The 15,256-nt window shown below is 37.1% G+C and overlaps 1 protein-coding gene across 5 annotated transcripts in view; it reads left to right on the forward strand.

The window, feature by feature from the left end:
- The window catches only part of PKHD1L1 (PKHD1 like 1), a 158,118-nt gene that overhangs the window by 83,554 nt on the left and 59,308 nt on the right, over nt 1–15,256 (forward strand). For all 5 annotated transcript variants that reach the window (XM_045049585.1, XM_023248273.2, XM_045049586.1 and 2 more), the window contains 6 exons: nt 2,709–2,950; nt 3,985–4,121; nt 6,159–7,188; nt 8,729–8,920; nt 13,159–13,310; nt 14,403–14,562. In XM_045049585.1, coding sequence (XP_044905520.1) covers nt 2,709–2,950; nt 3,985–4,121; nt 6,159–7,188; nt 8,729–8,920; nt 13,159–13,310; nt 14,403–14,562 — 1,913 coding nt within the window. The remainder of the gene's footprint in view (nt 1–2,708; nt 2,951–3,984; nt 4,122–6,158; nt 7,189–8,728; nt 8,921–13,158; nt 13,311–14,402; nt 14,563–15,256) is intronic.

The following is a 15,256-nucleotide window of genomic DNA, read 5'->3' on the forward strand; positions in this document are numbered from 1 at the left end:
AGATTGAGTGATGATTAACACGACCTTTTACATGTCTGACATTTTACAATTGAAACGGCCTATGACCCTGAATTTCTGCTTAATTATATATATTAGCAAATGAGAAATAAAAAGAATAAAAATAATACAGCTACACCAAGAATATTGGTGGGGAAAGGGAGCAGGAAGAGCTTTATTTTTGCTTTATTGTTCAAATTATGGGTAATAGCAAAATTGGGTATGGTCGTGCTTATCAGGTAACAAGTAGTAATTTATGGTAAGAAACGGCTAAATTATGTTAAGGTCGTGACTCAATTTAGAATTAAAATTCAAGATGGCATTTTGATTTTGCCATTTTCCAAGTTAAAAATAGACTTGCAGATGTTAGGAAGAGTTAAGTATATACTTAGCTTTATAAGTGCCCTTTTTTTTTCCTGCCTTTGGAAGAAATTTTAATTACATAATGGCAAAATAAAAAGCAGCAAAATGAGAGGGCTTCCGAGTAGAATAGAAGGTTCTTGTTTATAGATTTTCTGTGTGAAATAACAGAGTAAATTTAGAATTTAGCTTAGAGATATTTAATTTTAAGGAACAAGAATTAAGAAGTTTCCCACCAAACTGAACTCATTGTTTACTATTTCATTCATACGTTGTATTTAAGAATTTGTAAAAGCAAGTGGTTGAGAAAACTACTAAAATTAGTCAGCCTGGACCCATTTCCCAGCAATACCACTTGCCAGGTCTGCAGCCATAGTATTTCATCTCTGTACTCCAGGAAAACTAGAATGCTAATAGTGTCTATGTCAGAGTTATTGTAAGAATTAAATGAGTTAGTATGTGTAGGCACTCAGAGTGAAACTGGCTCAAAGTAAGTGCTGTAAAAATGTTAGATATTATTAAAAAGGCATAAAAATTGTGTTCAGGTGCACATAACGTATTAAAATGCTTTGTAGAACCTTCTTTTCTAAAGAAATCTGTGTATCATCTGAATCCAAGAGAATTTGGGAGAGGCCATCCTAAATCCCTTTTCTATATCGCCTAAGGGATCTTACGCTCTTGGTATACCCTTAGCTCAAGCATCATTAATCCTCACCTCCCCATGGCTTCCTTTGCCCACAGTTCCTTCTCAGAGTCTTTTGTACTTTGGCTTTCTCCAACCACTCACTGTCTTGAAAAATAACTTTATTCTCTTATCTTTTCTAGCTGCTTTCATTTTGCTTAAAAAAATGATTAATTTGCTTAAATATTATGCCCATTTTTTCATTGCATTTTTGTTATCCATTTTTTCCCCTTAAGCCCTTACAGTCTAGTTTTGATCTTCACAAAAAATTTCCCAGTGACTTTCTGACTATCAGTATCTGTCACTTCCTTCACATCACCAAGTTCTTTGGGCCCTGCCCTTGAAATGTCTCTTCCATCAGCTTTCCCTGCCCTTAGTTTAATTTAGACTCTGTCCCTCACACCTGGAATATTACATCACCTTCCGATGTGGGCTCCACTCCTCTATTTTCCTCCCCTCACTAATTCGTTCTGCATTAATTTGTTAAATCAATCAAACACTGTTCCTGAGTTGTGACAAGCACTGTACTAAGTGCTCAGCACACAAAATGACTTAACCTCTGGGTGCCTTACCTGCAGGAGCAGCCAGGTAGTGGAAAGGACGAAGAAGCAGATAGGAGAGCCACAGCAGACATGATGGGCCTGCAGTGTGGCAATGGTGGGCACTGACAGGGCATGAGATAGAGTGTGTTGGGAATCCAGAAGAAGGGCTGGGAAAGTTGAGAGAGGTGTCTTTTTACCCAGTTTGCATGTGACGTTGTCATTTGAACTAGTATTTAAAAGAGGAAAAAGATTTGCCAAGGGAGAGATGAGTCAAAAGGGAAGGTCAGGAAGACACAGAAATAACTCCCCTAACCTTACCTCTGTTGAAAACATCAGTCACACACTTTGGTAGATAATAGACAATCAGGCACGGGCACACACGTCTCTGTAAAGTTAGGGGTACTTTCTACTTGGCATCCTTCACTCTGTGCCTAGAAAACCAGCTAGACACTCAATAAATGTTTGCTAAATGACTGAATACATGAGTGAGTATATTATAGAATCGAGAGGTCCTTTCGCTGTGGCTGGAATTGGAGGTGTTTTGAAGAAGTGGTAGAAATAACGCTTCATATACTTCCCCTCAGTCTTGTCTTTTCCCTACTCAGAAACTTCCAATGGCTTATCAACCTCAGCACTGTTGACACGTTGGGCCTGACAAGTCTTTCTTGTGTGGGGCAGCCCCTTGTGTTATAGGATGTTTAGAAATATCCATAGCCACTCCCCACTAGATGCCAGTCGGACCCCCATTTGTGACAACCGAAATGTGACAGGCATTGCCAAATGTCTCATGGGCAGATATAATCATTCGCAGTGGAGGACCACTGAGTGTGATCTTCAAAGTTTTAAGTGAATGGCTTATGTGAATACTTTATAGGAATTAGTCCAGTTCTCTCTAAACAACTGCAGCACTGGGAACATATTTATTTAATTGAAATGCATTTGTAAAAGTTGCTCACTCTAAGAAAGAGTTAAACACCATTTTCGAATTCCTCTTCAGAATATTGTAAGACATTTAAAAATTTCCTAGTTTATAGATGGAGTGTTCAGAGAGCATAAAACAAATGCACTGAAACAAGATTATGTTGATTTAGATTAATCTGGAAAGGTTTTTGTTGAAATTTTTACAGACATGGTCAACGAGAGAATGAAAAACGCACCATTGCATCCGTATCTGCTGATGGCACAAACGTAGTGCTCACTGACCCACTGAATTACACACACTTAGGAATCACTGTCACACTCCCTGATGGAACTCTGTTTGAAGCAAGAGCAGAAGTTGGAATTCTCACAAGGAATATTTTAATAAGGGGATCTGATACTATGGAGTGGAATCACAAAATTCCAGCATGTCCTGATGGATTTGACACTGGTAATTTTAGCAACCTGAGTATGTCAGCTTGTAAATTGTTTCCAGACATTGTAAAAGTGCTCCCTGGGAGAAAAATCACCCCCAGTTAAAAACTGCTGTTGAAAGAGCATACTAGGTTATGCTCTAGTACTAAATAAACCTCAAATGGCATTTCTCTTTAAAATGAGAAAGGTTTATTTCTCACTCACGCTGCACGTGTCCAATATGCTCATTGTTATGATTCTAGGATATAGGCTGATGGAGACTCCACCTCAACATAGGCCTCTGTGATCTCTGGGACAAGGAAATGGGATGGCCAGGGTGTCCGGCAATAGCAGTTAATCACTTTGGTCCTGAAGAGACGTGTCTCTTCCACTCAAGTGTCAATGACAAGAAATGATTCCATAGCTTACCACAGTTCTTATATGTGTGCCTGTGTGTGTATGCGTGTATATATAGAGAGATGATACATAGATAGATAGATAGATGCTTTATGTAGTAAAAATACCATTACAATATGATGTATAGTTAAATATTAAGAAATATGGTTTAAAGATAGACTTCAGTGGGTTATATTAGAAAAGGCTCTCTGGATTCAGTGTCAAATAACCTACATTCTGATTCCAGTTCATGAAACCTAATATCATCCTGTTTAAAATAAGAATATTTCCTGTTCTGCCCACTTACTGTAGTTACAGGAATTAAGTGGCAATATGCATATTCTAGTGCTATACAAATATAGGATTTGCATTATGTTAATCTCCAAATATTGGGGCAAAGCTTCAGAGATAGTAAGAAAAAATACCTTTATTAGTATTAATTTAACCAGTCAAATATTTATTTAGTATCTTTGAAAAATGCTGTAATAGGTACCTTAGGGAATGCAAAGGTGAACGAGATAGAGGAGGAAATGATGTGAATGCAAATAATTACATCCCAGGATGAGATTAAAATTATGTATGAATAAAAAGGTATAATTAGGTATGGAGGATCTATATAATTAAAGGATTTTGCCATGGTTTTTCTTTATGATATCTTAAAAAATATTTTTCAAGGTGAATTTGCTACACAGACATGCTTCCAGGGAAAGTTTGGAGAAGAAATAGGAAGTGACCAGTTTGGAGGCTGCATTATGTTTCATGCTCCTGTCCCTGGTGCTAGCATGGTAACTGGAAGAATAGAATACGTAGAGGTAAGACGCATTGTTAGTAAATCACAGTGGTTTGCCAAAAGTTATCCATGGCAGTGACTAAGCACTGAACTCCTGCTGTTGACCAGATGCTGCTTATAATCTGGTAGAGGAGACAGAGAAGTAAACAGACAATTTTGATACACCCAATTATTCACCCATTTAATCATGCCAAAATTTTGTTTCTTTTTCTCACACCCCACATAAAACTCGTCAGCAAGTTCTACCCACACAGCCTACAAAATATAATGACCTGCATCCACTCTCCCTCCACTACTGCCACCCAGTCCCTCACCCAAGCCACCATCCCCTCTCATCTGGACTACTATGATTCCCTCCTAACTGGTCACCGTGCTTCCACCCTTTCTCCAATAGAATCTCCATGCCACAGCCAAATAAACTTTTTAAAGTATAAATCAGATCTTGCTGCACCCTGTTCCAATGGCTTTATGTTACACCTAAAACAAAAAGCCCAAGTCCTTCCCATAGGACCCACACGATCTGTCCCCCAGCTGGCCTCTGACTTTATCTCCTGTGACTCTACCCAGGCTCATGCCATGCTAGCTGCATGGGCCTCCTTGTCAAGCACATTTCTGTCTCAGGTTCTTTGCATTTGCTCTTCTTTTTGCTTGGAATGCTCCTCCAGCAAATGCTTGTATGGCTCACATTCATTTCGGTCAGGTGTCTTTCTCAAATGTCCTCCCTTAAGAGAGGCCTTTCCTTACTGTCTTTATTTGAAATAACTGCCCAAACCTGTTTTCCTTCATTTACTCATAGCTCCTGACATATATGTATCTATTTTCAATCTCTCTCCCTAAAACATAAACTCAATTAGTTCAGAGATTTTGTGTTTCTGGTTTTCTACTGATTGTCCTGTAGCTGAAACTGTGCTTGACATACAGCAGGTTCTCAACTGATTGTTAATGTAACCAATTTGTGAAAAAATGAATAAATACGCAAGTTATCCCCAGGAGATTAGGAGCCCCTCTGTAACTTACTCAAACTCAGTCTATATAATCAAAATTTAGCACAGTTTTTATCAGATATTCAGCAAAAGGGAGGAGGATAGGAAGGATGAAATGATGGAAGGAAGGGAGGGAGGCAGGGAGGGTGTGTGTGAGAGAGAGAGGAATAGTAAAATCCATAAATCTATTAAATTGGAGACACCCAGACTGCAAACAACGTATTGAGGGTGGTAGAGGCAACACCTGTATCTCCCTCTTTCTAGGATATGTTACACATATGTGACATCTGAGATATGGACTAAATAAGGTCAGGGTCGATCTGTGTATTGATTATTAGTAATAGTTTTTATTTTTAGATGAAAAATGAAAATAAATAGATGCCCTAATATTTTTTCTAACATTATGGGATCATATTACACCCACACACTTGCACACGCACTCCCACACACTGGTATCCTCTGTATTAAATTAATGGATTATAGACCTACTGAAAGAAAGCACAGCACAGTGGTTAATAAAAGCACCAACCTAGAATCAGACCACCTTTAATGGAGTTTAAATGGAGTTTTATGACCATGAACAAGATTCGTAGCCATCGTAAACTTCATCTGTAAAGTGAAGTTGGTGACAAATGGCTACCTTGTAGGACTGTGGTAAAGATTGATCATGCATATAGGACACAGCACAATATCTGGCAATCGGTAAACATTCAAGAAATATTTGTTATTATTATATAAGAATCAGAGTGAAGGAGAAAAATAAGTCTTTGAAAGGTTTTATATTGCCAAACATGGAAGTTTAGTAATATATTGAGGTGAAAAACAAGATTCAGAGATGGATTTTGTTCATTCATTCATTTGGTAACAAGTATGGGCTGTTATATATTGAATAAAACAATGTGGATTGAAGGACACATAACAGATTTGAAGGATAAAAATGAATAATATGGCAGATATAAATGTATCGATAATAATTAATATAAAATTGGAGATTGTTATGAAACAAGAAAATATAAGCCAGGCAAATTATGAGTCTATGTGTATCACTAAATAGCTATGATTTCTGGGCTTGACAGATATTCCATGCTGGCCAGGCTTTCCGGTTGGGGCGATATCCAATTCATTGGCACCTGCTCGGAGATTTGCAATTTACATCTTATGTAAGAGGCTGTGCAATTCACCAGGCCTATAACAGAGCTGTTACTATCCATAACACACATCACCTGCTGGTTGAGTGGAATATTATATATGATATCAAGGGAGGAGCATTTTTTATAGAAGATGGTATTGAACATGGCAATATTTTGCAATATAACTTGGCAGTCTTTGTGCAACAAAGTACTAGTCTTTTGAATGATGATGTGACCCCAGCTGCATTTTGGGTAACCAACCCAAACAACACCATACGACACAATGTAGCTGCTGGAGGCACTCACTTTGGCTTTTGGTACCGAATGAACAACCATCCTGATGGGCCATCCTATGACCGAAACGTTTGCCAAAAAAGAGTTCCTCTTGGAGAATTCTTTAACAACACTGTTCATTCTCAAGGCTGGTTTGGACTATGGATATTTGAAGAATATTTCCCCATGCAAACAGGATCTTGTACTTCTACAGTGCCAGTGCCTGCGATATTTAATTCACTTACTACTTGGAACTGTGAAAAGGGAGCTGAATGGGTCAATGGAGGAGCCCTTCAGTTCCATAACTTTGTGATGGTAAATAATTATGAGGCTGGAATCGAGACCAAGAGGATTCTGGCTCCTTATGTTGGGGGATGGGGTGAAACCAATGGAGCAGTGATTAAAAATGCCAAAATAGTTGGGCATCTTGATGAACTGGGAATGGGATCTGCATTTTGCACAAGGAAAGGCCTGGTTCTCCCCTTTAGTGAAGGCTTGACTGTATCTTCTGTACACTTTATGAACTTTGACCGTCCCAACTGTGCAGCTTTGGGAGTGACATCCATCACTGGAGTTTGTAATGAAAAATGTGGAGGTTGGAGTGCAAAATTTGTTGATATCCAGTATTTTCACACACCAAACAAGGCTGGCTTTCGATGGGAACATGAAGTGGTACTGATTGATGTTGATGGTTCACTTACAGGTAATGTTATATTCTAATCTGATAATATACATTGGAAATGTTTATGTTTACACAAGAGAGTTGAACTGTCAAAGCAGATTCACATGAATCACAGATCTTACCCAGCATCAAACTTTGGCAATGATTTAAGGATATAGGTCAGCACTAGGCACAGGTGAGACACTCTTTTTGTGGAAGAAGCCCAAATTGTCAGGTGTAGCCTTTAAAATCATCCTTTATCCTTTTTTTTTTTCTCTTGCATTTGCACTTTGGTTTGGATTAACAGCAAATTTTGAGGAATATTTATGGGAACTTTGACCACAAAGGGAAATTTTTTGCTTATTCATTTTATATTCAGTTAATTATGCAGATAAGAAACTGTTTACATGATTACCCAAATTCTCTAAGCTAATCATGCCCCATCAATGTATATATTCCAGGTTTATTTACATAAGCAATGTAAGAAAACTAGAAATATCCTGCTAAAATACTGTAAAAGAAAGGAATAAGTTACAGGGCTACTGTTAACTCTTTCCTTTTTTTTTTAATTTTTAACATTTATTTATTTTTGAGAGAGAGAGACAGAGTGCGAACAGGGGAGGGGCAGAGAGAGAGGGAGACACAGAATTCGAAGCAGGCTCCAGGCTCCGAGCTGTCAGCACAGAGCAGGATGTGGGGCTCAAACTCACAAACTGTAAGATCGTGACCTGAGCCAAAGTCAGACACTTAACCGACTGAACAACCCAGGTGCCCCAGTCCTTTTCTTACCACTCTAAATTCTGAATTTGAAATTAGTTCAAAGAATATGTTAACTGTAGTACAAAATTCAACATAGAGTATGCCACATTTTCTGTAAATATTCATAATTTCTACAGTTTAGTATCTGCACACATTTTAATGATATATTTGTCTAAATAAGATCACAAGGATTATGTGTGGGATTCTGCATAATTCTTTAAGAGATCATTGACAAGTAAATCTACAGATATTAACAATTTACTTTTGAAAAACTTTGTAAGATGGAAAAAGATTCATCTCAATATTCAAATAGACTGAGTTCTCAACTATAGTTGTTGACTTTTGACTGTTGTTCTAATTGTGGCTTTTAGAGGGAGAACATTTGTGTGATTCTCATTTATAAAAATTTGTATAACCTTTATTAGTATCTAATTCATTCAGCTTGGGTATTTAATGGTAGTTGGCAGTCCATTGGTTAAGAGTACAGGCTCTATGGTCAGACTTCCTGGATTTGAATCCTTCTGTGTATCCTTGAGTAAGTTACTTATCCTGTTTCCCATCCTTATTTGGCTCTCATGTATTCTTCAGATCCTGTGTTTCATCTACATCTACAATAATCTCCCTAACCAAAGAATCCACTGCAAAGCTTCCATATGAGGTCCTATTCCCCCATGCCAAAAAAATAAATTACCAGGACTTTTAGATTTTGTTACTGGTACTATGGGTCACAGTAGCTATATGTTGTAGACAGTTTGGGGTTTTGTTGGTTTTTTTAGTTTTCTAACATGATACAGGAAACATGCTGTTTATGTCCATCTCCTAGGTCACAGAGGACACACTGTCATTCCATACAGCTCATTGCTGGACCCTTCCCACTGCACACAAGAAGCCGAGTGGAGCATTGGGTTCCCTGGGGCTGTCTGTGACGCCTCAGTCAGCTTCCACCGTTTGGCATTCAACAAGCCTTCTCCAGTATCTCTGCTTGAAAAGGATGTGGTTCTCTCAGACTCTTTTGGTAAGTGGAATACAATCATTTAAACTAGTAACTTAAATATTTTTCTATTGTCATCATCATCTTTTTGAGTTGTCACTCGCTATTTGGAACATGGAAAAATTATAATATTTTTATTAGTCATTATCAGGCAGGAAACAAATAACACACCCAAAATGGGCATGTGAGGATACGGAATAAATGCATGGACCAGCATGATGTTCTGCTGCTCAAGGAACCTCCAGATAATATTACTACAGAGAGTAGGAAAGTTGACATAGTCCTTGGAGCAAGACGGTAAAAATACACTGTTGTCCCTGCTAGTGAAGGCAGAGCCTTTTGATTATATTTGTTGATTGAAATGGGTTGGAGGGGCATTTGCTAGGTCAATAGCTGTACACCAGGTGCCAGAGATTATTGGTTCACCGATTTGTTTTAGTAATGATATCATACCTAGAATATCAGATGAGCTTGACATCATTACCTGACTAGTTTGAATTAATTTGCTGTCATTATTCATGATCCCTCTGGCATTTGCACCAGCCAAACAAGCAAGTTAAATGGGAATGTGCCCTTTGGTCGAGAGATGCAGGAGCCCACTGAGAACCACCTACTTCCTCACAGGGAGAGAGTCAGGGGACTAATGAGCTCATTACACATTCCTCTCTGCCTCTCTTCTTCCTCTGCTCCCCACTGTCCAAACTCATGAAGAATAGTGGACAGTGGATCTGCAGGGGAAACAGTAAGTATGAAGCAATTCTTTTATCATTTATTATGATGTTATCAGTTATTATATTTAACTTTTAAAACATTCTTACTAGAGTTTCTTCCTCCTATGAATTGAAAAGGTCATACAGCAACTCTCTGGGTAATGGTTATACCCACTATCTCAGTGGCTTAAAAACATGAACCCAGCAGCCATTCCTTTTCTTGTGATTACCAGATGTCTGGGATGGAGCAACATCACTTAAACTTTTAGAGACTGTGGTACAATAAACAATATTTTAAGCAAAGTATCTATGAATGTTTTCTTCTGATTAAAAACTGAGAAGCTAAAACAAAAAGGAACCAAAACACCAAATGAAGCTATTTTGTCTGATTAGATAATACATTAATATTTCCCATTATTATGTTATCAAATAGTTACTTATGATAAAAGTTTTAATCATATCTTCAAAAACTTTATGACTGAACATTAGCTTTTTATAAAACGTGGTCTAAGATAATTTTCCAGAGGACTCAGAGATGTACAAACCATTCTGAGGAAATTATTTTAAATATACAGCATAATAAAAAATATATATGCCTTTAACAATTTTTCAGTGGTAATATTTGAACATTTTGAGTCTGTAGTTTAGGGTTTGTTTTTTGTCATTGTTGGTTTTTTGGTGGTGGGGGCGGTGGTGGTGGTAGTGATGATTTTAGAAGTTTTTATTTGTGTTATTATTCATTTTTTAAAAGTTTATTTATTTTGAGAGAGGAAGAGAGTGGGGGAGGGGCAGAGAGGAGAGAGAGGCTCCCAAGCAGGTTCCATGCTGTGAGCGTGGAACCCAACTTGGGCTCAAATCCACAAACAGTGAGATCATGACCTGAGCCAAAACCAAGAGCAGGATGCTTAACCGACAGAACCACCCAGGTGCCCTGTTTGTTTTTATTTTTGATTTAAGAAGTCTAATATTTCTGAATTTATGAGACTATAGCTTTCTTGTGAAGTCTCTCTGTGCCGTTTTGTCTGATCCTTTCAGGAATAAAGATTTTTATTTAATTACTAAACTGAACACCTTGGTGGCAAGATCTATAAATTTATCTTTCTGTCACCCACATAGCTCAATACAAGACATTGCAATAGTGGAGACTCAGTAAGCATTGAATTACAATGGAATTAGTTGTAGTACCCAGACCAAATTACAGAGTAGAGAAAACATCATGCCAGGTATTTTCCTTTATAATGTGACATAAAAAATCAATTTTCAAAGTCAAGCAAATTTGACTATTTTTATTTTATCTCCATTGAATCCAAATAAAATTACTTAGTACTAAGAATTAAAAGCAAAAAAAAAGATCACTTGTTTTCATTTTATATATATACTAAATGAATCAAAAGTTCAACAAATATACTAGAAAAGTCGGAAATAAGATTTGATATAACTTTACATATATCTTTAGATATCTTTATCAAAGGGTCTTATACATGGTGATGTGTGTATCTTTATGTATATATGTATGAATATACATATCTTTATGAATTCATATGTAAAGTTAGACCAGATGGCAAATTAATTTTTGACACTGTTAGTGATACTATAGACCAGATGGCAAATTAATCTGAGACACTTACTTTTAATACTATTTTTTTAAATATCAATTTCAAATTTCAGTCCAAGATGCTTAAAATCAACATGCTGAAAATGAATGCATCTGAAAAAAATTAAGAAAACAAAAATAACTATTAAAAATGATAATTAGTTTTATTTACAAAATAATCATGAAGGAAGTTCAGCTTAAAGTATAATTCCATGCATCAGAAAAACTTTGGTGGAGGTTGGTTCTGCCAAACATAGAGCAAATTCTAGAGGTTGTGGATGATTTTCACGAACTCTTATCTAAGTCAGCTATTGCTTCCTGACAGACTATCCCCAAACTTAATAGCTTAAATCTACAATCATTTGTTTTCACTCTCGTGTCTGAGGACTGGGGGTTGGGTGATCTTGGCTGTGCTCGGCTAGGATGCTTTGCCTGAAGGTGAGGAACCAGTGGGCTCTGCTCCTCCCAACAGTTGAATTCAGGTTGTTCCATGTGTGTTTATTCCAGAGCACATGCTGAAAGGAGAGCCAGCTCCCTGGGGCAGGATCTCTGCACTGCAACCAGAGGCTCAAGATGGCAAGGCTCACTCAACTAGCACTTTTCAAATGGTTATGAGTGTCTGGTCCCCCAACATCATTAGTCCTGAGGAGTCTACGCTGCACTTAAGGAAGAGAGAGGAATAAATACTTACTGAATAAAATTGAAATCATCATAGTTCTTCTCATACATTGCAGGTCATTTGGAACTGTATGTTTTCAGGGTCTCTGCTCATGGCCTTTTTAAATGCAGTGCTAATTCACAAGCCTAAGAATTAATGAATTTGTTCCTCCTTAATATTGGAACTTTTTTTGCCTCATTCTCCAAAGAAAAAGGATGAGAGTTTATTTTATAGTCTTTCTTCTAGCTTCCTCTTCCTAAATTTATAAGGGAAAAGTTTGCAAATTTAACATAAATTTCAATCAGAGATGACAAGAGAGAGGGAAGGGAATGGAAAAAATAGAATGTAAGCAATTAATCATAGATCTCTTCTTTACATTGTAAGAATTCTTTTCAAATCTTTAGCTGAAGTTGTCAGGCACTCTCTTATGAACAAGAATTACCAAATTAAATATTTTTTTTCTCGTAACAGGTAGTTTAGGTCCCAAGTTTGTTGTTCACAAAATTTAGGGTATCATGGCCACTGTTCATGGTAAGTCTGGTGGTAACCTAGATCCTTAAGAGCTTTAAATCAAATCTTACCATTAGTACTTGTTACTCAGATTTTGTTAACTCAACAAATACAGGAAATCTAATAAAGAATTAGAACTTATATTGACATGCCCTACAAATGAAGCATCCTGAAGAATTAAGTTCTTAAAAGAATAGCAACACAGTACATATTTTTTTTTAATTTTTATGTATTTATTTATTTTGAGAGAGAGAATGCATGCACAGCACAGGCACAGAGAGAAAGGGAGAGAGAGAATCCCAAGTAGGCTCCATGCTGTCAGCACAGAGCCTGGCACAGGGCTCAATCCCACGAACCATGAGATCATGACCCGAACCAAAATCTAGAGTCAGACACTTAACCAACTGAGCCACCTAGGGACTCCTCAAAAGAATTATATTTTAGACCAATAATACTTAAAGAACTGTGTTAATATATTTAAACACTTTTGTCATAGTGGTCATAATCATCATCATGTTTGAATTTTATCTTTCCCTAAGGAATAATGATGTCATCTCAGTTCAGAATTCCAAGTGAGAAAGCATTTTGTATTTCAGTTAAGTGGAATATTAAACATTGGGGCCTTCAGTTAACAAAGACATTTAGAATATAAGTAATGAAATGCTATGTTGACTTCTTCAGAGACTTCTGTTGACTTGGCTAATATTTGACATTTGCACTTCTTGGTAAAAAGAGGAATTTTCTAGAGATAGAGATCACTATTATTTGTTTGTTTTGCATTCTGCTGTAGGCACAAGCATTGTTCCCTTTCAGAAGAAACGACTGACTCATATGTCTGGATGGATGGCTCTGATTCCAAATGCAAAGCACATTAACTGGTATTTTAAAGATGTAGGTCACATAACCAACATATCCTATACATCAACATTCTATGGATTTAAGGTAAAGAGCTATAAAATTCATCTTCTAATAATTATGATTGCATATAACACGAATGCAGCATGGAAGGTGGTTGCCTCACATGCTGACCTGCACACACTTCATGACCCACCCTGAATCTAAGCAGCCAAAAAAAAGGAACCTTGTGTAGGAATCGAAGTCAACAATCTCTGCCATATTCCCATAATACTAAGCTGGTGTCCTTTTATTATCACCGTAATAATAACTAGCATTTATTGAGTGCTTATGATGTTCCAGGTACCAGTTAAAGGCTTTATAATTTGTATTATTAAAAATTATTTTTGAGAGAAGAGAGAGACAGAGCACGAGTGGGGGAGGGACAGAGAGAGAGGGAGACACAGAATCCAAGGCAGGCTCCAGGCCCTGAGCTATCAGCATAGAGCCTGACACCAGGCTCCAATCCACGAACTGCGAGATCATGACCTGAGCTGAAGGTGAACACTTAACCGACTGAGCCATCCAGGTGCTCCTATAATTTGTATTTTCATGTATCAAACACAAAAAACAACAGGCCAAGTCCTTTATGCCTACCACCTAGATCTATCTGAATCTAACATTCTGTGTATATTTACTTTTGATTTTTTTTTAAAGAAATAAATATTTTTAGATAAAATGGAAGTCCCCTGTTTGGCTTACCCTAATCTTATTCCCCCACTTTCCACCTCTGGTGATAAACAGTATCCTGAATTGGGATTCATATTCTTCTACTTATACTACATACGTGTAGCCAAAAACAATACCTATCATTGTTTTAAATGTTTCAAACATTATAGAAATAAAATATTCTCTAGATATGTGTGTATGTGTATGCATATACAGAGAGAGAGAGAGAGAGAGAGAGAGAGAGAAAGACTTTTGTTGCCTTAGGATATAGTTAGCCTTATTTCCATAAATGTGTAAATGTTACTAAACAAAATATGAATGCAAAATGACAAACTAAAACCACAACTTAAGTCTTAATATAAGCTGTATCTATATGTCATCAAAATTAATGTATATCTCATCAAAATTAATGTATATTATGTAGGATATTACCATATAAAAGAAATCATATTTTGGGGAAAACTTTTATAGGAAGAAGACTATGTAATCATATCTCATAACTTCACTCAAAATCCTGATATGTTTAATGTTCTTGATATGAGGAATGGCTCTTCAAATCCGTTGAGTTGGAATGCTAGCAAGAATGGAGACTGGCACCTTGAAGCAAACACAAGTACTCTGTATTACTTGGGTATGTGTTCATTGGGCAGAGTGATTCTTTTATCTAATGCTTTGTCTAAAGGAAGAGAAAGATAGCTTAATGAGCAAATATGCCATACAGTGTCCTGCATATAGCAAGAATCAAGAAATGTTTGCTGAGTGAAAGGATTAGAGACTGAATTTATGTTGAAAAGGGCCTTGACAAAATGAATAAATCAGGAGACTATAGATGCTGGAGAGGATGTGGAGAAACAGGAACCCTCTTGCACTGTTGGTGGGAATGCAAATTGGTGCAGCCACTCTGGAAAAGAGTGTGGAGGTTCCTCAAAAAATTAAAATAGACCTACCCTATGACCCAGCAATAGCACTGCTAGGAATTTATCCAAGGGATACAGGAGTACTGATGCATAGGGGCACTTGTACCCCAATATTTATAGCAGCACTCTCAACAATAGCCAAATTATGGAAAGAGCCTAAATGTCCATCAACTGATGAATGGATAAAAAAAATTGTAGTTTATATACACAATGGAGTACTACATGGCAATGAGAAAGAATGAAATATGGCCTTCTGTAGCAACATGGATGGAACTGGAGAGTGTTATGCTAAGTGAAATAAGCCATACAGAGAAAGACAGATACCATATGGCTTCACTCTTATGTGGATCCTGAGAAACTTAACAGAAACTCATGGGGGAGGGGAAGGAAAAAAAAAAGAGAGGTTAG

Source organism: Felis catus, chromosome F2, assembly GCF_018350175.1.
Source record: "Felis catus isolate Fca126 chromosome F2, F.catus_Fca126_mat1.0, whole genome shotgun sequence".
Classification (NCBI taxonomy): domain Eukaryota; kingdom Metazoa; phylum Chordata; class Mammalia; order Carnivora; family Felidae; genus Felis; species Felis catus.